The sequence below is a fragment of the Suricata suricatta genome, chromosome 11 (genome assembly GCF_006229205.1).
Source record: "Suricata suricatta isolate VVHF042 chromosome 11, meerkat_22Aug2017_6uvM2_HiC, whole genome shotgun sequence".
NCBI classification, from domain to species: domain Eukaryota; kingdom Metazoa; phylum Chordata; class Mammalia; order Carnivora; family Herpestidae; genus Suricata; species Suricata suricatta.
Window position 1 is genome coordinate 11430016 of NC_043710.1, and position 20934 is coordinate 11450949.

Here is a 20934-nt window from a genome sequence, read left to right on the forward strand (position 1 = left end):
GGGGCTCAAACTCTGGAACCGACAGATCATGACCTGAACCGAAATCAAGGAGTTGGACTCTTAACCGACTAAGCCACCCAGACACCCCTCGTGAGAATTCTTAAAGTAGAGATTCCAACCACTCTAACTTGGTTGGAAGTTTTGATATGCACACATGAAGTGACTCAGACAATTGCAAGACAGTGTATAAGAAGGTGTGTGACTGGGGAAGTCAGGAACCTTATCTTTGTGGCTCACCTTTGGAATCCCAATCCTGACACATTACAGGAACAAATGAATAAACATCAGACATAAATTTTCTTCAGTGCTTGGGTACATTCAAAGCTGGGTACATTCCTCAGTGCATTGTAGATCTGAAAGTACTAGGACCAAAAAAAACCCAAGTTTTAATTATGTTGTTTTTTCTAATTGATTTAGCATACATTATGGCTTATTTACATTTAAAAATATCTGCTCATTTTTTGAAGAGGCAATACATTCACATCATGCAAAAATCAAAGGTGGAAAAGTTTGCAGGGATCTAATTCCCTATCAGCCCTGTTCCCGGCCATCCAGTTCTGCCCCTGCTTCTTACATACTCATTCAGAAGTGTTCTGGAATATACAAGCAAGTAGACGTGGGTGTGGATAGTTGTATGTGGATGGATATGTATATACATATAAAGTTGTGGGTTTTTTTTTTAAACCTACTTAATAGGGATGGCCCTATTGGGCCTTCTAGACATTAACCTTTTAAACACTAATCTCTTCAACATTAAGTAACATTCTATAATAGAGGAGGGAGGAAATCTGTCAGATGATAAGTTTCTTGAAGGGAAATGAGCATTTCAGATTAGTGAGATGATGTGAAGTTATTCCTGGCAGTACAAATAGGACAGGCAGAGGCCCAAAGGCAGACTGTAACAAATCATATATATTCAGGAAACTGCAGGGAGCATGGTTGGCCTTAAACAATGGAGGCTTTTAGTGAGTAATGAAAGATGAGATTGGAAAGGTAAAGTGAGGGCAGTGGATGGGACGCTTTGAAGGCCTGTCTAGTGTGTGCAAATCTGATGCCATGGAGGCTGTAGAGAGAGCACCTGTTTCCTGGTCAGGAAGAATTAGGTAGATGGTTGGAGTAACCCAGTCAGAAAGGAGCTGAGAGAGACAGAACGAGGACATGAAGTGATGAAGGACGAGCTGGGCATCTTTTTTGTAATTTGAGGCTTTTCCTTTGAATGGATTATAATAACTATCTTGGGGTTTTGCTTAAATAAATCCAGTCCATCAGCAAGTCTCATAGGACAGCTTCTCACCGCCTTCTCTGCTAACACTGGACCAAGTCATTCTTTCTGGTTTGAACTATTAACAATAATCTCCCCCTAGCTCCTGCCTCTAATTCTACTCTTGCTTGTCTACACTTAAGCCCTCACCCAGCTACCATGGTGATCCTGTAGATCAGATTCATTTGCTCTCATGCTTGAACGCCTCCAGAGGCTCCATCATCCTTGGGATAAAACCTGAGTTTACCAGGAGGGCCCCACATGCTCTTTGCCCCTCTGTCCATCACCTTCTGCTGCCACATGTACTCTTACTCTCTCTGCTCCAGCTCCTCTGACCTTCTGACTTTTCTCCTAATGCTTCTTCTCCTCTGGGCCTGCCTTCCTTCTGGAATGTTTCCAATGAATATCAATATTTCTGGGCCCTTCAGTACATCATGAAATATCTGTGCAAATGTCACCTCCTTAGCCTTGTCTGATCACCTTCGTCTAAATCAATTTTCTCTCACCATCCCACCCTCTGTTACTTCTATCTTGGTGTAGAACTTATGTCTTATCCCTACCTGATGTTACATAATATACTTATTTCATTGTTTATCGTCTGCTACCCAGAGAATATAAACTCCATGAGGGCAGAGTCTTGGCCGCCTTGGACATTGCTCTGTACCAGGAGCCTGGAGCTGTAGCCAGCATGAACTAGGTGCTCAAAAAACATTGCAGAATGAATGGGTAAAGAGAAGATATGATTAATTGTTGACCTGTGATCATTGCAGGAGTGAGGAAAGGTGTCATCTTCATATACTCAATTTCCCGTGGTCAGAAAAGATTTACAAATGTGGGAAGATTATTCATATGTCATCCAGCCTCTGGAGTTTAGGATATAAGGGAGAGGAAAGCATTTTTATTGGTGTTACAATGTTGACTCTTCCAGTGTGGTGGAGGGAGGTTAGGTACAGAAGAAAGGATCAGTCAGTAGAGGTGAGCTTACAGGGTCATGCAGAAGATGCCAATGAAGGGAAAATATACGTGACACTAATGCTTTTCGTGGTTCTTTCCCTGGTGCCAGGTTGCAGCGAAAGCAGATGCCAGCAAGAAGCACTTAGCAAACAAGCAGGATCAGAAGGCATCCCTGGACTCAATGCTGGGGGGGTTGGAGCAGGACCTGCAGGACCTTGGAATTGCCACTGTGCCCAAGGGCCACTGTGCTTCCTGTCGGAAACCAATTGTTGGAAAGGTGGGATGGGCCAACATGTTGGTCCTACAGCCGTCCATCTGTGTGTATGTCTGTCTCTGCCTCATCAAGGAGGCTCTATCGCCTTCTAATTCTAGGACGTTTTAGTAATAGTTAATTACTACCCATCCCTTACAGTGCTCCAGGCACTGAGTTAAGCACTTTACAAGTATTTCCTCATTTAATGGTCACATCAGCCCTTCAAGAGACACTCTATTATTGATGAGGGAACCAAGGCTCTGGGATGTTAACTGACATGTCCAAGGTCTAGAAAGAGGAGGCGGTAAGATTTGAAGCCAGGAGAGCCTGACTCCTAAGTGTGATTCTTAACAACTTGTCTGTCTTGCCTGTCCTGGGAGGGATTCTCTCCCTGCTCCCTCTGTCCAAACTTTCCCAATCAAGTTGAGGGACTATGATTTCCGCTGACTTAGCTCCAAATCATGGCCACAGACTCTTTCTCTATAGCATGCGTCATCAAAATCCACAGCAAAGAGGCTTTAAGGCCTGACTCAGAGTGGGGGCGTGAGATCAGGTGTTCAGACCAGAGGAATGAAAGAGATCTTTGCCTTTTCCTCTTCCGGGGAGCCCTTCCAGGCCTGGGTAGTCATCTCCACCTGTCACTGCTGAGTTCAATTTTGGTTCCCCCTACTCTCCAAAGCAGTGTTGCCGCAAGGAACAGTTAACAGACTTTTATCTGCACGACTCCTCAGGAAACTGGGCAGCCTTGACTCTCCATAAAGCAGGGACAACAGACCTCTCTCGGAGGGACCTGGGTCTAGGCCTCCGTGTTGTGTAACCCCAGGGGGCGCCGTTTACACGGAATACTGCATGGAAAGTGCTGTCCGGAGCTGTGCCACCAGCAGGCCCCGGGGCACCCATCTGCAGTCTCACGGTGCCCAACTTTATTTCCTCCGCAGGCGATCCACGCTCTAGGGCAAGCGTGGCACCCGGAGCACTTTGTGTGCACTCACTGCAAAGGGGAGATCGGCTCCAGCCCCTTCTTCGAGCGCAGCGGCTTGGCCTACTGCCCCAAGGACTATCACCACCTCTTCTCCCCGCGCTGCGCTTACTGCGCGGCCCCTATCCTGGACGTAAGTGATGCCCCTTCTCCTGCGGGGTTCCTGGTCGATGGCGCGGCCTTGTTCTGATGGCTCCGTGTGCTCTTTTCCAGAAAGTGCTGACCGCGATGAACCAGACCTGGCATCCGGAGCACTTCTTCTGCTCTCACTGCGGAGAGGTGTTCGGTGCAGAAGGTACTTCCTTGGTGGGCTGTGGTCGTTCTGCTTCGGTACTCGATGCCGTCCCCTCCCCCACGTTTCCCAGCCTTTATAAATTTTGTTTAAATTGGTTTATTATTATTATTAAAATTTTTTAAAAATGTTTTTTAAATTTATTTTTGATACAGAGAGAGACAGAGCATGAGAGGGGGAGAGGCAGAGAGAGGGAGACACAGAACCGGAAGCAGGCTCCAGGCTCTGAGCTAGCTGTCAGCACAGAGCCTGACACGGGGCTCGAACCCACAAACGTGAGATCATGACCTGAGCCGAAGTCGGAGGTTTAACCGACTGAGCCACCCAGGCGCCCCTATTATTATTTTTTTCAATGTTTATTTATTTTGGAGAGAGACAGTGTGAGCAGGGGAGGGAAAGAGAGAGGGAGACACTGAATCCTAAGCAGGTTCCAGGCTCTGAGCTGTCAGCACAGAGCCAGATCCAGGGCGTGAGTGTGGGGGTCTCAAACTGAGGAGCATGAGGTCGTGACTCAAGCCAAAGGCTGACGCTTAACTGACTGAGCCACCCAGGCACCCCTAAGTTGGTTTTTTAAATCAAAGACATACAAATGCAAAACTTCAAATATTAGGTGCCTAGGTGGCCCGCATCAGGTGAGCTCCAGCCGCCCCTACCCCCTTGGGGAGTGCCCTCCTTTTCTCTCTCTTATTCTCCACCCCCTGACTCTGCCCCTCTTGGGATTCTCTCTCTGCCCCTGGCTCACTTGCGCCCCCTCTCTCTGAAAACAACAACAACAACAACAACCAAAAAACTCAGGTATTACATTAAGGGTAATACTGAAAAAGATCAGTCCTTTGCTTTTCCTTTTTCCACACCCAAATCCAGTTATTATCCCCAAATGCTTTCAGTATTTTTCTTCTGTTATGTACTTGTGTATTTTAAGGAATATACTTATATTACTATATATTGATTTTTTTTCACGAATTTTAACCATTATGTATTAACTTTCTACCAGGGAAGATGAGAATTTATTATCCCACCTCACCCTCAACACACTTCCCCTCCCCCATTCTCTCAATATATAATTAGGTCATAATTCCAGGTCAGACCAGTATTCAGTGTGCACATATTGACAACCATGGAATGTTGTTTGTTGTTGAGCCTTGTAGCAAACTATGGGTAAAGCAGAGCACATTTTAAAACTGTCTTTAAAAATTTCTTTTAATACAAATTTATTTTTCAGAGAGAGAGAGAGAGAGAGAGAGAGAGAGAGAGAGAATCCAAAGCAGGCTTCAGGCTCAGAGCTGTCAGCACAGAGCCCAACACGGGGCTCAAACTCATAAACTGTGAGATCATGACCTGAGCTGCAGTCAGATACTTAACCCACTGAGGCACCCAGGCACTCCAGAACAGAGCACAAATTTTAGCATCAGACTGCCCAAGTTCAAATCTGGGCTGCGGTATTTATTAGCCATATGAAGTCATTGAAGTCATTTAACCCTTCTGTATCTCACTTTCTTCACCATGGGCCCGGGAGTAATTACCTCACAGGGTAATTATGAGGACTTTAGGATACAGTCGCAGTTTAGTGTTTAGAACAGTGCCTCGCACTTGGAGACACAGTAAAAATTAGTACTACTATCATGGTATTCATTTCATATAAATTAGTTTTTTCCTGAAGTTAATATTCAGATTTCTTTTTCACCAGCTCAATTTTCAGTGTACCTAGCGCTAATCTATCTGACAGAGCCATGGAATCATTCTCAAAATGGTCCGCCCCATCTGGTAGTCCGTCGGTTCCACTCATTTTGTCTTAGAGACATCCACCCTCCCGCCCCAGTCTGAAATTGTTCCTCCCCAGGCCTGCTGTGAAGCACTTATTCCAGGCCATGATCTTGGGAATTTCTTTTACTCCTTTACTACCTTTTTTTGTTGGATCCTCTGTTTCCTGGATCCCGGGTCTTTTACTGCCTTTACTTTGGTGGAGCATCTACTAGGAAAGGAGGAATAGGAGGTAAAACTCTTGAGACCTTGAATATCTGAAAATATTGTTACTCTGTTGTCTACCTTAAGTTGCCTGGTCATAGAATTCTAGGTGAAACTGTTTTCCCCTATAATTTTGAACACACTTACTTCCCTGTCTTCCAGTTTCCATGGTTGAGACGTTTTTATGAAGCTTCTGTTCTGATTCCTGATACTTACTGTGTGATCTGTTTATCTCTCTTTGCAAGTTTTCTTTTTCTTCTTTCTTCTGAATTATCTGGATTTTTTTCCCTGACTTCTTTTTATGTTCATTTTGAACGAGTATGACTCACACATGGAATCAGAAAGCTTATTTCTTTTGCTTGTGTTTTTTTTTCCTGTCTTTTTAGAATTAACTCAGTGGGGAAACTATTCAACTGTCTCCTAAATAAAAACTTGGGCATTCCCATGTCATTTCTGATGACTCTTATTGAACAGTTACTTTTTTTAAAGTTTATTTATTGGGGTGCCTGAGTGGCTCAGTTGGTTAAGCATCCAACTTCTGCTCAGGTCATGATCTCACAGTTTGTGAGTTTGAGCCCTGCATTGGGCTCTGTGTTGTCGGTGCAAAGCCTGCTTTGGATCCTCTGTCTCTCTCTCTCTCTTCCCTTCCCCAGTCACTCACTCTTTCTTTCAAAAATAAATAAACATTAAAAAATGAAATTTATTTATCTATTAAGAGATAGCGAGCACATGTGTGCATAAGCAGGGGAGGGGATGATAGGATGGGGGATCCGATTTGACAGCTCTTCAGACTTTCAGCCAACACAGCCCCTCTGGTGCTGCGGAACCCTAGCTCGCATTGCCTTGGTGCCTCCCCTCTGCAGAAATGCAAGCTTCATTTTCTTGTTTTATGCCAAGCTAGTTGCCACTCGTATACCTACTTAAAATTTTGGAAAATTATATTGATATCTCCTTTATGGCATCTCCTCTCCTTTTCTCTTATTCCTTATGGGTGTTTCTAATGTAAATAATTTAACTATCATGTTGGTGATATTTCAAGAGGGAGTGAAAATAATCCCATGTATCCTGAACTTCACCAACACAGAGACTCATGTAAATGTCAGGCATGTTGTTATGTATGTATATTCCTAACTATGAATCATTTAACCACCACCACAGCCTTGTAGGAATATTTTTATCCCTCATGTTATCTAATTATAAATGGAAACACTGAGCCTTGCGGAGGTAATTTGCTTAAAGTTATACAGCTAGAGTCATAGAGGTGGAATTTATTTTTTTGTCTTTAAATTTTTTTAATGTTTATTTACTTTTTGAGGGAAAGAGAGAGACAGAGGCATGAGCAGGGGAGGGGCAGATAGAGGGAGATACAGAATCTGAAGCAGGCTACAGGCTAGGAGCTGTCAGCATCGAGCCTGATGCAGGGCTCGAACTCAGAGTGTAAGATCATGACCTGAGCTGAAGTTGGGCACTTATCCAACTGAGTCACTCAGGCGACTCTCAAAGAGCTGGAATTTAAACTCAGGTTCCATTTCTGTAGGTTCCATGCTTTTTCTACATCATCACAACTGCCCCTTGACATAGACTCAATTCCTCTCTTTTTTAAAGTTAAAAAAATTTTTTTAACGTTTATTTTATTTTTGAGAGACAGAGGAGGAGTGGGCAGGGTCAGAAAGAGGAGACACAGAATCCAAAGCAGGCTCCACGCTCTGAGCTGTCAGCACAGAGCCCGATGCAAGGCTCGAATTCATAAACCGTGAGGTCGTGACCTGAGCTGAAGCCAGATGCTTAACCAACTGAGCCACCCAGGCGCCCCTCAATTCTTCTTCTCCAGTTGGATCTCTTCACTTTCTTGGCATCAACATGGTTCACTTTATTTAACCATAGACCCAGATACAGTAGCACTGACATGATCCACTAGCAAAGGGCTTTGTAGTAATTTGCTTGTTCATTGAAACTTGTTCAGTGCTCTTCACAATTCATTAGGTATTTCATTTCCAGATTGCACTTTAGTTAAGTAGGAATTTTTTTATTGACATTTAATCTCAATCATATGAGAAAATGTGTCATGGTAAATTTATATTGTAATGGTAGCCATAGAAGTGTTAGTTAGTTGAGTAGAACAGTTAGCAAGTGAATGTGGCCCATCAATGATTATGATATTCAGATTGCCTGAGAACAGAGCAATAGAATACAGGCATATTCCAAGCAGAGACAGAAGTTAGATCCAAAAGAAAAGTATCCTATGCGTAGGACGACCAGAAAGCACCGTGAGGGTAGCTAATAATCACTGTTCTTGACTTCGGCCCCCTCTAAACAGACAAGGCAGATTGGGTCATTTATGACCTTACATACTCACCAGCTCACACTTAAAACATTTATTGACAGACCTGACAAAAGAAGGCCATTAATTAATCAGACGCTGCTCCTGGCTTATATTTTTGTTTTTATCCTTGGCTTTCTGCAAATGGGTCCCCTGCCATATGGTTGGTCTGTTAATTAGGTGGCATCCTGCCTCACCTTGAGTCACATAGTCATACAGAGTTTCTGTAATGACAGCTTAACCACTGAGCCTTCCGGGAAATTAAATTCATCTGCATTTTTGTTTCAGTTCAGAAAGTTCCTCTTTAAGGCTCAACTTTCTAAGCATATCAGGCCTTAGCATCCTCCCATGGGGACCAGGCCCTCAGTGCCTGTGTCTTTCTTTTTTAATTGTTCATTATCCAGGCCATGCAGGTGCTCCCTAATTTCCCCTGTGGCTAGGAGCCTCACTGGGAGTATAGACACCTCTCTCTCTCTGTGGCACTTTTAATTGTTAGTGTTTCTCATCCGTCCTCCAGAGGTAATTGGCCCCAGAGAGGGCCTCCAGGGAGGCGACTGCTGAAACTTTCTCAGTTTATTGGATCACGAAATGCGGGGCATCACAATAAGTTTGGCTGATTGCTTTTGATTCCTCTCCTGAGACTCACAGGAAGCTGATCCTTCCCTGCTGTGTCATTCTGGAGACCAGCTACCCTGCAAATGCCTAGATGAGGGTCACTCCTAGGTCAGTTGACATGTCTTAACGATTTTCTCAAGTAACACCCATTTATAGGCAAGTTCAGTTTTATGTCACTTGCTTGATGGAACATAACTGCAAATTCTTGGGCCCCCACCCTAGACCTACCAAACCAGAAACTCTGTGGTGGGGGGGAGGGGAGGTAGGGCTGAGCAGTTCCGCATATTGACAAGCTTTCCAGGTGTTGGATACATGTTGAAGTTTGACAAATACGATGTGACACAAAAGCAAGGGTTGTGGGTGCTGGTTTGTTTTCCTTAAATGGTAGGCCTTCCTGCATGCTGTTGTCCTTGATCAGACTCTAGACATTTTTTGATAAAGTGGGGGTGGTGCTGGGGGGTTCAGAGCTTTAGAAGAACACAGAACAGCTTATAAAATTATTAGTTTAGAATTTTAGATCTGTAGGCCTCAGAAGTATATTCAATTGTCTGTTCTTCGAAGACAGCATAGTTGAACGAAGCAAGGGCTATCAAAAAGTGACCAGAGATAATAGGAAAACCGTAGTTGCATGATTTGGGTTCCAACCCCTGGCTGCTCCTACTGCCTTTTTGCATCTGGCTGCTACTATAAAAATGGGTTCTTAGGCATTGTGTTTCATGGGTGGGCCGCTTTTCAATGCACTGCGCATGCTTTGCTTACCTGCTCTTTCAGTGGGGGTATAGGTAGAGCCCTCATATTTACAAAGCTATTGGGTTATGATATTTGGGTTCAGTCAATACTACCAGTCCCCACACCAAGGTCAAGACTAGGGTGCAGCTATGGGTGCGACACTGAAGTTAGGCTTTGAAGTTAGGCCTAGATTTGAACCTCAGGTCCCTTACTGGCTAGTTCATTATATGTAATTTCTTTGAGCCTCCATTTTCTCATTTGTAAGACAGGAGGGTTGCTGTGAAGACTTTAATTTCAATTTAGTACCATATATAGAGCCTTCAGTTGGAACCAGGAGAAAGCAAGTGCTGCATCAATGGGGCTGCTAGTCATCACCTTCATTTTAGGCAGACTCTCCCGATAAATGGTAAGGAGAGCTCCTGACAGAAAAGTTCGCCTATTTGTACATAATCTAGTCAGTCCTGGAGAGGCTCTAAATGACATCATAGTTCTGGAGCTGACGGTGTCAATATTGTAATGCTGTTCACACGTCTGCTCATTCAATAAATAGTTATTGAGCCCCTGCCCTGTATGGGTCAGGCACTGTTCTGGGTCCTAGGGATTCAGTGACCAAAAACACGGTTCCTGCCCTCATGGTGTGGATGTTTTAATGAGAGAGACAGACAATAATCATACTAGCCAACTAATTAACTAACTTACTCTGTACTTATAACTCACTTATAACAACTCTTCCCATTAGGAGAGAAAGTGATAGGGTGCTGCTTGAGATACGGTATTTGGGTCAGTTGCTCTTTTAAGTAGGTCCCTCGGATAAGTGAAGGACCAAACCTTCTGGGAATCTTGGGGAAGTGATTTTCAAAGCAGAGGGAACATATTACTTAAAAAGGTGCTTGAAGATGAATTAATTTATTATATGTTTCTTTTTTTAATGTAAAAAGACCTTGCAGAAATCTTCACTTATAATCTATTGCCTTGTTAACCTAATGCAACATGAAAACTCATATTTTTTCTACATTTGTTAATATTTATGCACACATAAGTTAAGTGTACCTAAAATTCCTTTTTTTTTTCCTTAAGCATTTCCTCCTGCAGTTTCATACTTTTATAATAATGAATTTTAATAATATTGATTATTCCATTTGGGCTTTCTGTAAGCAAATTATAGAAGATTATGTGCTTTAAAGATGTTTATTGAAGCTTTATTTATAGTCCCAAATATTGTAAACAACTATGTTCATAATAGTATATTTATTTTACCTCTTGTGTGTTAGTAATGCTGCAATGAATATCTTTAGACATAACATTTTCTTCTTTGATTATTTGTATGGATTAGTTTCCAGGAGAAAGATAGCAATATCTTTTTTTTTTATTTCTTGATATGCATTACCAAATGTTTTCCCAAAAGAATACTAACATTTAACTTCCTCACCAGGAATATATAAATATGTGACGCACTCTATGTATTTTCCAGTATTGGGTAGACTTATTTCACACTGTTTTTACTACTTAGCTAAAATTAGAAACTAAACTACTAATTAGCAAAAATTAGAACTTTATTTTTTTTCTTTTGAATTTTGTGGTTTACTCATGTTGAATATATTACTACAGAAAGTATTTTTTCTTGAGCTATTTGTCTCTTTGTGAAAAGGACTTATTTTAAGGGGTTTAAAAAAGTAATCACTTTGCCTTTCTCATCCTTCTTTATCCAGACATAGGATGTATAAGACTCAAGCCCAGGGTTTTCTAACATGAGCCCAACAGTGAAAATGTCCAGTACTAAAGAGAAAGACCTTACATTTCAACAAATTGATTAATTTTTTTGTTATGGAAATTGCTTCCTTCCTGGCTTTACCAAGTATCCCTATTTCACTGAACTGAAATCCTCTACCTCCACTTGCCCATCGACTCCATTTTCTTGCTGTAATATTTAAAAGCAAATTGTAGAAATCTTGTCATCTCACTGTTAAATAGTTCAGCATGCGTCATCTTTAACTGAGAAGAACTTTTTTAAACATAACTATTTTCACACCTGAAGAAGTTATTAATTCCGCATTATCATTTAAACCTGTATCTAAATTTCTCAGATTTCTTCTTTTAAATTAATTTATTTAAATTCAAGTTAGTTAATATACAGTGTAGAATTGCCTCAGGTAGAGAGCCCAGTGATTAATCATCACTTACATACAACACCCAGTGCTCATCCCAACAAGTGCCCTCCTTAATGCCCATAACTCATTCAACCCATCCCCCCTTACCCCCCACCATCCACCTCCCCTCCAGCAACCCTCAGTTTGTTCTCTATATTTAAGAGTTTCTTATGGTTGACCTCCCTCTCTGTTTCTATCTTATTTTTTCCTTCCCTTCCCCTATGATCATCTGCTTTGTTCCTTAAATTCCACATATGAGAGAAATCATGTGATATTTGTCTTTCTCTGATTGACTGATTTCACTTAGCATAATACACTCTAGTTTCATCCGTGTTGTTGCAAATGGCAAGATTTCATCCTTTTTGATCACTGAGGAATAGTCCATTGTATATATTTACCACATCTTCTTTATCCATTCATCCATTGATGGGCATTTGAGCTCTTTCCATACTTTGGCTATTGTCAATAGCACTGCTATAAACATAAGAGTGTATGTGCTTCTTTGAATCCGGATTTTTGTATCCTTTGGATAAATATTTACTAGTGCAATTGCTGGGTCATTCTGGTAGTTCTCTATTTTTAATTTTTTGAGGAATATCCACACTACTCTCCAGAGTGGTTGTACCAGTTTGCATTTCCACCAGCAGTGCAAGTGGGTTCCCCTTTCTCCACATCCTTGCTGACACCTGTTGTTCTTGTGTTATTAATTTTTCCTTGCCAACACCTGTTGTTCTTGTGTTATTAATTTTAGCCACTCTGACAGGTGTGAGGTGGTAGCTCATTGTGGTTTTGAATTGTATTTCCCTGATGATGAGCAATGTTGAGCATCTTTTCATGTGTCTGTTGGCCATCTGGATGTCTTCTTTGGAAAAGTGTCTATTCACCATCACTTCTACCCATTTCTTCACTGGATTATTTGTTTTTTGGGTACTGAGTTTCTTAAATTCTTTATAGATTCTGGATACTAACCCTTTATCTGGTATTTGCAAATATCTTCTCCCATTCCATTGGTTGCCTTTCCATTTTTTTTTATTGCTTCCTTTGCTGTGCGGATGCTTTTTATCTTGAAGTCCCAATAGTTCATTGTTGCTCTTGTTTCTCTTGCCTCTAGAATACTTGTCTCATAAGCAGTTGTTATGACTGAGGTCTAAGAGGTTGCTGCCCGTTTTCTCCTCTAGGATTTTGATGGTTTCCTGACTCATATTTAGGTCTTTTATCCATTTTGAATTTATTTTTGTGTATAATGTAAGAAAGTTGTCCAGTTTCATTCTTCTGCATGTCGCCATTCCAGATTTGCCAGCACCATTTGCTGAAGAGACTGTCTTTTTTCTGCTGGATACCTTTTCCTATTTTGTCAAAGATGAGTTGGCCATACATTTGTGGGTCCATTTCTGGGCTCTCTATTCTGTTCCATTAACCTATGAATCTTTTTTTTTAGTGCCAGTATCTTACTGTCTTGAAGATTACAGCTTTGTAATATAGTTGGAAGTCCAGAATTGTGACGCCTCTTGCTTTGGTTTTCTTTTTCAATATTACTTTGGCTCTTTGGGGTCTTTTTGGTTCCATACACATGTTAGAATAGTTTGTTCTAGCTCTGTGAAGAATTCTGGTGTTATTTTGATAGGGACTGTATTGAACGTGTAGATTGCCTTGGGTAATATGGACATTTAAAAAATATTTGTTCTTCCAATCCATGAACATGGAATGTTTTTCCATTTCTTGGTGCCTTCTTCAGTTTCTTTCATAAGCTTTCTATAGTTTTCAGCATACAGATGTTTCATGCCACATTTCTAAAACAAGTCATTTACTTTGTTTATTTGAATCAGTTGGGTCCAAGGAAATTGTATGCATTGCATTTGATGGTTTTATCTCTCAGAATAAAAATCCTTTAATGATCCTCTCTTCCCTTTTTTTTAATACCACTGGTTTCTTAAGAAACTGGAACCTATATCCTGTTAAATGTTCCATGTTCTTGATTTGGGGCTGCTTCCTCATGATGTTGTTTAACTTACTTGCTTTGTCCACTCACCCCTCTTCTTTTGAGATATATTTGGAAATTTTTTTCTTCAGTTTGTCCTGTCTTGGCTTTTCTTATGGTGCTTTTGATCACGCACAAGTCATTGATATATAGTTTTAATGGAGCTACATTTACTGATTTTTGACTTGCTTTTGATATTTGAGCCATTTTACCACTCTTTTCTCATTCCTGGTTTAAAGAGGAACCCACTCATTTTTGCTTCAACTCTTTGTATGGTTGGAGTCATTACATCTAGAACCTTGCATCCACTTGGAAATTATTTCGTAGCACTTTCTTTTTAAATATTAGGCACTTTTCTTCTGGTGCTGTTTTAGGTACTGGAGCTATAATGGGACAAGACCAAGGATATCTCATTTCAGAGCTAATGCTCTAACGCTGAAAGACAGACCACAAAGGTAGTTTAAGATCGCGGTAAATGCTAGAAAGATGATTTAAAAAAAAATGAAGTGAGGGGGCCTGAGTGGCTCAGTCAATTAAGCTTCTGACTTCAGCTCAGGTCATGATCTCACAGTTTGTGGGTTTGAGCCAGGCATGGGGCTCTGTGCTGACAGCTCAGAGCCTTGAGCCTGCTTCAGATTCTGTGTCTCCCTGTCTCTCTGCCCCTCCCCTGCTCTCGGGCTGTCTCTCTCTTTCTCAAAAAATGAATAAACATTAAAAATAAAAATAAAAGAGTTAAAAATAGATGAAGTGATGGTTATGGGCCAATGTGAGGCCTCTATGATAAGGTGGTATCTGAGCTGATATCTGAATCACATACGGTGAGATGGGCCATGCCAAGTTCTGGGGAGTACAAAGGCGTGGAGGAGGTATAGACCCTAATACTAACTGCTAGGGATGAACCAGGCACAGCACAAACGCATCATCCCCCGTTATCTCCTGTATTTCTTATAATGAGCCAGTGAGGTCGCTGTCTGTTATTGATCCCGCTTTGAATATGAGGACACAGTTCAGGAGAGCCAAAATCATTGGCTGCTTCTCAGCCTCCCACGTGGCAGCAGGTATCACGCCATATCTTGATTTTGCCCCTCCAGGCTTTCACGAGAAGGACAAGAAGCCGTACTGCCGGAAGGATTTCTTAGCCATGTTCTCTCCCAAGTGTGGTGGCTGCAACCGCCCGGTGTTGGAAAACTACCTTTCGGCCATGGACACCGTCTGGCACCCGGAATGCTTTGTTTGTGGGGTCTGTATACTCACTTACCTTTCGGACTTTGGGAAGGTCGAGAGTCCGCCTCTCTGAGAGGCCAGGACGCCAGCCGGTAGAGGGTTCACAGCCCTAGTGAGGGTCTGATGTGAAGATAAGGGAGGCACAGAGCAGAGCGCCCCCTGTGGGCGTTAGCTCGGCTGTTTTGCAAACGGGTGGTATTGTTGCCTCCATCAGCCGGGTAACTGGCAGGAATTTCGAGGCTGCGGGTTTCACTTTGCTGGGGTTCTGCTTCTTGACATCTGCGTCCTTTTTTTTTTTTTTTTTTTTCTCTTCGCCCCTGCCCTCTCTTCCCCCGCCCAGGACTGCTTCAGCAGTTTTTCTACTGGTTCCTTCTTTGAACTGGACGGACGTCCCTTCTGTGAGCTGCATTACCACCAGCGCCGAGGAACTCTGTGCCACGGGTGTGGGCAACCCATCACCGGCCGCTGCATCAGTGCCATGGGCCACAAGTTCCATCCCGAGCACTTTGTCTGTGCTTTCTGCCTGACACAGTTGTCAAAGGGCGTCTTCAGGGAGCAGGATGACAAGACCTACTGTCAATCCTGCTTCCACAAACTCTTCCCCCAGTAATCTCAGCTGACCCCACGGCCCCCGCAGATGCCCTGTAAAATTTAAACCGGGACAGCAAAGAGTCCTTTGTTGTTACTGCTCTTCTCAGGGGGCGTGGAAAGTTAAAAGGTAATTAACTTCTAGGTGTTACATGGCTAGGCTTGCAGTCTTAGGTCTTAGATTTCTAGAGTTTTTGTTTTTTGTTTTTTTGTTTTAATCAGGTACTTGGACTTAGATCTGGGTCCTACTGTTAGTGCCTCTGCAGATGCGTCTTCCACATGCACACATTTATTTCACCACTCATTTTCTCAGGTTCCTCCATTTTTACCCATTTTCAGACCCTGGGACGGCCCTGCCCATGTCTTCTCTCCCCTGGCCCTGGTAACTGGGCCCTTCCATGCTTCCCACGTTTGCCCCCAGAACTCACTTTCCCAGGACCCCAGCATTATCCGTGCTGTCAGAAATCCTGGGCCCCCTCCCAAGTTCTCTGCATCTCTCTTCAGTATGTCGCTCTTTTTCAGGAGGATGTAGGTTTTAACTGGACCGCTTTGAGTACCGGCATCAGTGATCAGTGAAACAACTTTCGGTTTTAATGCCTTGCTGTCCTGTTTAGAGATAAACTTCCACTTCCTGGGTTATATGCTAGGCGCTATGTGCAATTAAATTCACATCATATCTCTTGTTTACTTACATACAGTAGGCACTTTGTTTTAATCAAAAGAAATCAAAAGGAAGGACTCCTGTTCACTAAGTTTTCTCTTAATCCGGGCCCTGAACATTCATTTTGTTTTAGTTTTTTCACTGAGATGATTGAATCATCTTAAAAGATGGCAAAACTCCTTAAAATTGTTTTCATCACTTTGTTTACCTAACGTGAGAAACCGGATCTCTACTAGACACTTGAAAATTCATATTTGCCTGTGTATGCATTGCTACAAACTCATAAAATTGTATGTATTAAATAAGTCCATTTTTATATGAATTATAGCTCAATAAAGCTGTTTTATAAAAATGAAACATCTTCCTCAGTTCTCTCAAAAAAGACAAGATGGCTGTTTTATTTCTCAAGAAAGTTGCTATAAAGGATCTTTGATAATTTCCAGTTTGGATTAGGAAATCCAAGCCCCAAAGAAATATCTCCATTTAATTATTTTTTCCTCTGCAACTATCATAAGTTATTTTGTAGAAAAGCTTGTCAGCTATTAAAGAAATCTGACTTTCTCATGTCCTAGTTCAAATAAGCTTCAGAATGAGTCTTTCCTCAAAAGAGATATTGATAAGATCTCTACTATGTCTTTCTTAACATGGTCTTAAAATAATTGTGTAATTACTTGAAAAAACAACAACAACCTGGAGTTTAAGTTATGGAGGAAAATTCCCTTACCCCAGGGATTTTTTAAATATAAGACAAATGTAAGTGTCTCTAGGTTGATATGAGAACCGAGTTCTTGGAGAATGAGTCTTGTTGAACTTGATCACATCTGTCTCCTGTGAGGGAATGGAGCATGGCGGGGGGGGGGGCATTGAGAATTAAAAGGAAGTGGTAACAGTTAATAAAATAGGAACTTCAATACTTCCAGATGCTGTGGGAGTTCACACAGGGAGCCATTGGGCCTCCTGCCCTGTTTGGTTGAGTACCAGACTAAGCAAAGTATTCGTTCTTCTTTTAAACATCCTCTTTACAATGTCTGCACCCTATGATGTCACACGCAGGTGCCAGTATGACAGTGCTCAAGGTTGCCTCGGCAACTTGACAAAGTGCAACTTGAGGTTTTAGCCCTTAAGGAAGAATGTTCAGGCGCTAACACTTTTTTGTTTTAAAGGATTGACTATTTTGAGATATCAATAGAATCTGCTATTCAAAAACGTCAGAGAAAAGCCAATGTTCACCTGGGGCAATTAAGAAATGGACATTTTGGGGGCACCTGGGTAGCTCAGTCAGTCGGGCGTCCGACTTCAGCTCAGGTCATGATCCTGCAGTTTGTGGGTTCGAGCCCCACGTCAAGCTCTGTGCTGACAGGTGAGATCCTGGAGCTTTGGATTCTCTGTCTCCCTCTCTCTCTGCCCCTACCCTGTTCACACTCTGTGTGTGTCTCTCTCTCTCAAAAATAAACAAACATTAAAAAAAAAAGAAACCGACATTTCTTCTCCTTATGGTGAGTGTAAGTGGTCATATTTGCTCCAAGGAGAGACGCTGCCTTCAGGGCCAGTGTTTTAGCATCAAGTAAACCATTCACAAGGAATTTTCCTTACAAAAACACACACAAGAGAAATACTGCTAAACTGCTCCCCTGCCTGGTTACTCTTGGTTCTGAGTAGCTTCTAGGTTTGAAAAAAATACAACTTGAGGAGAACAGAGCTTTTCCATCAGGAAGCTTGCTTGTTCTCTCTCTCTCGATAAACTTTATATATATAAACTTTATGTATACATACATATACACGTACATATGTATATAAGCTATATACACGTATACATACACACAAATAACAAATATAAACTATAATATATATTTTGTATATAATATACATAATATTATATATGTGTATATGTGTGTGTGTGTCATATGTATATGACTAGAACTCTGTTATCCAGGAGAAATTTCTCGATTTATTTGGCCAGTTTTTCTCTGGACTAAGTATAGAGTCCTCCAAAGTGGAGAAAAACAATGATCTTTCCATACGAGTTCTGGCAGCTACTTCAATCCGTGTAGGATGACTGCCAGCCACATGCTCCCTTTGTCGTGACCAGTAGAGGGAGTGAGAGCACTTTTCTCCAACTTTGCAAGTTAAAGTCTTGAGATTCATCCTAACTTGGAGAAGTTTAGGTCATTACTCAGTAATTTATACTGGAAGAATAAATGATGCAGCTTGGCTGAGGCCAAACCAGACCATTTCTAGAACTAGGGGGCAGGACTAAGTTCCTGAAACCACAGGGTGGTGTGGAGGAGGTGTGAATACTTTAAAAATCTGGGTACTGGTCTGAGGGGGTAATGAATCTCAAATTTGTAGGACTATATATTCAAAAGCAAACATATTAAAGCACTTCTGAGTTTCCAGTAATACAGAAGGTAGGGAAGCAGATATTTCTAGTGCCCCAAGGGAACATGCCTGAGAACTTAACAGAATAGCAAAGCAGAGAAGAGTCAAGAATGATGGTATCATGAGGAACAGGCCGAGGTATTGGTCTTCACTGGGCCCCTCCAGACACAGCATTAAGGAGCCTCAAAAGCAGCCCCAGTCTGGGAATCTGAAAAGAGAGCTCTTTCAGCTGAAATAAAGATGAGAAGGAGTGACAGTTTTCTTTAGAGGCGAGTGTCTTGGACACGAACTGGTCCCTACTAAGGGCAGCAGTGGTAGCCACGAACACACGGGGCTGAAGAAGTGACCACCTGCCCCTAAATACGTGGGGGCAGTATTGCTGGATGGAACTTACCATCCGATCAATGTGCTGAGAACCCAGAGCTCGAAAAAGAAATGGAAATCTATGGGGCCCCAGTGGACGAGAAACAAAGAAATCTCAGATAAGAGCTGGTGCTTGAGTTGTACTTATTGCAAATTTATGACTTTGCTGGGAGGTGGCAACATCTCAAATTTACTCTGTAAGAAATGAAGCAGTCTATGTAAGAGGTTTTCTCCTTCCTGATTATGGTAAACCCACGATACCTAAATTCATGTCCTGTGGGAAGATAGGTCCTAACTGCATTTAGGCTCACAGACCATGGATCCTGGACAATTGCACACACTTCCTGGCATCCTACTGAGAGATCCTTCTTCCCTCCTGTTTTGGATGTCACCAAATCTCAATAAATACTGTATTCTAGAAGTAACATTTTTGCCTGGGATATATACCCTGATTCCACTGAAAAGATATCTCAGGTCACAGGTGTTGATGGAAAAACTACAACTCAGGATGAGCAGACCAAGAAATCAAAGATTTTACTTCCTTTGAACTTGACTTAATCAATTTAAATGAACTTAATTAAATCTAAGTAATGTCCTATGACTGGACATAATTGGGGATGTGAAATAGAATGTGAGCACCACACTCTTCTTGTCTCTGGTCTAAGTGGTTAAGTGGGGCTAACTTTAGTCTTAGCCCCTGGGGTGGACACACGTCTCAGGCCTGACCAGTAAGCGTTCATTGCTCTCCTGGACCAAGGCAGTTGGATCAGGAATACTCATGTGACCTGAGCAAAGCCAATTAGGGTTGCCCCCAGGACCTTTGCTGGATTTTTGGGGGAGGGGGTAGGCATTCTCATTTTGTTGTGATTCTAGCTGTGAGGATAATAAAAATCCATTGCTGCTGAGAAATATCTTTCTGGTCACTAGTGAGGAGCTTGCCTGAGAGAAAGAAGCCAACACAGAGGGAAGAATTGCTGAGTCATAAAGAGATCAAGTCTTTTTTTGAGCCACTCAGTCCTATCATAGCAACACTTTAACCCCAGACTGAGAGGCTATGTGACCAAATAAGACCTCTTTTTTGCTTAAACTGATTTGAGTTGGAATTTTGTCACCGAAGAATTGTGTAAGAACAGACATATTTTCTAGAGGCGCCTGGGTGGCTCAGTTGTTGGGTGTCTGACTTTAGCTCAGGTCATGATCTTGCAGTCCATGAGTTCGACCCCTGCATTGGGCTCTGTGCTGACAGCTCAGAGCCTGAAGCCTGCTTCACATTCTGTGTCTCCCTCTCTCTTTGTCCTTCCCCTACTTGCACTCTGTCTCTCAAAAATAAATAAACATTAAAAAAAGTGAACAGACATATTCTCTCCTTTATAGACTTAAAGTATTGTGAAATAATAAATGAATGAACAAATAAACGAAGCAGGGGCATGGTATTTACCTTGTATGTCACCATGCAAAACTACTAGACAAAAATCTGATATTCTCAGAGCTTTTACATTAGAGCACCATGAGACACTTTGTGCTTTAAGTCTGAGGCATCCTATGGTTAGCTCATCTACTTGAAATACAAACTTCCTGTTCCTGTCTAATTTGTTAGTAAAGCTGAGTTGTATATGTCAATATCTCTAAGGGGAAAGAAAGAGGGGAGGATGTGGTCACTTTTTAAGATGCAAAAATGTGTTGGAAATCATGTTAAATGTGCTGTTTTACCTAGTGCTCATCCATAGAAAACTATTACATCTTTAATGTTACTGTAATGCTGTGTATTTGTATGGAGACATAGTTTTAGAAAAAAAATCTTGATGTTTTTACTTGTAAACAAAGAAGAACATTTTGAGAGAGTTGATTGACCCTTATCCTGAAACTTGGTCCTTGAAAAAATTGGATTTACAAGAGGCTGGGGAAGAGAAAGAAAACAATTACAATAATTCAGAGAGAGGATCTTAGGGATACCTTTCAGGGCTTTGGAGGTTGAGGGTGATGATTTTCATTATGTGCAATGACACTTGGAAAATATGACTTTCCCTCTCCAGGTGCTTTTGCATTTTTCAGACATGAGTCAAGAAATATTAGAGGCTCAAAAATAAAGTGAGGCACTTGGAAAGGGAGAGGTTTTCCTAAAATACTCTGAAAATTTTGAAAGGCAGGGAAAGTGGGAGGGGAGAAGATTATAGGATATGTAAGAGAACTTGTGAGTTAGGCAAGGTGAAATTTCCAGAGCTCCAG

At 41.8% G+C, this 20934-nt stretch overlaps 1 protein-coding gene across 1 annotated transcript in view; it reads left to right on the forward strand.

Annotated features, from left to right (window-relative positions):
- Positions 1–16323, forward strand: part of LPXN (leupaxin) — a 35489-nt gene extending 19166 nt beyond the window's left edge. The window contains exons 5-9 of the mRNA XM_029957466.1: positions 2325–2492; positions 3407–3580; positions 3661–3742; positions 14585–14733; positions 15058–16323. Coding sequence (XP_029813326.1) covers positions 2325–2492; positions 3407–3580; positions 3661–3742; positions 14585–14733; positions 15058–15327 — 843 coding nt within the window. The 3' untranslated portion in view covers positions 15328–16323. The remainder of the gene's footprint in view (positions 1–2324; positions 2493–3406; positions 3581–3660; positions 3743–14584; positions 14734–15057) is intronic.
- The last annotated feature ends 4611 nt before the right edge of the window (positions 16324–20934 follow it).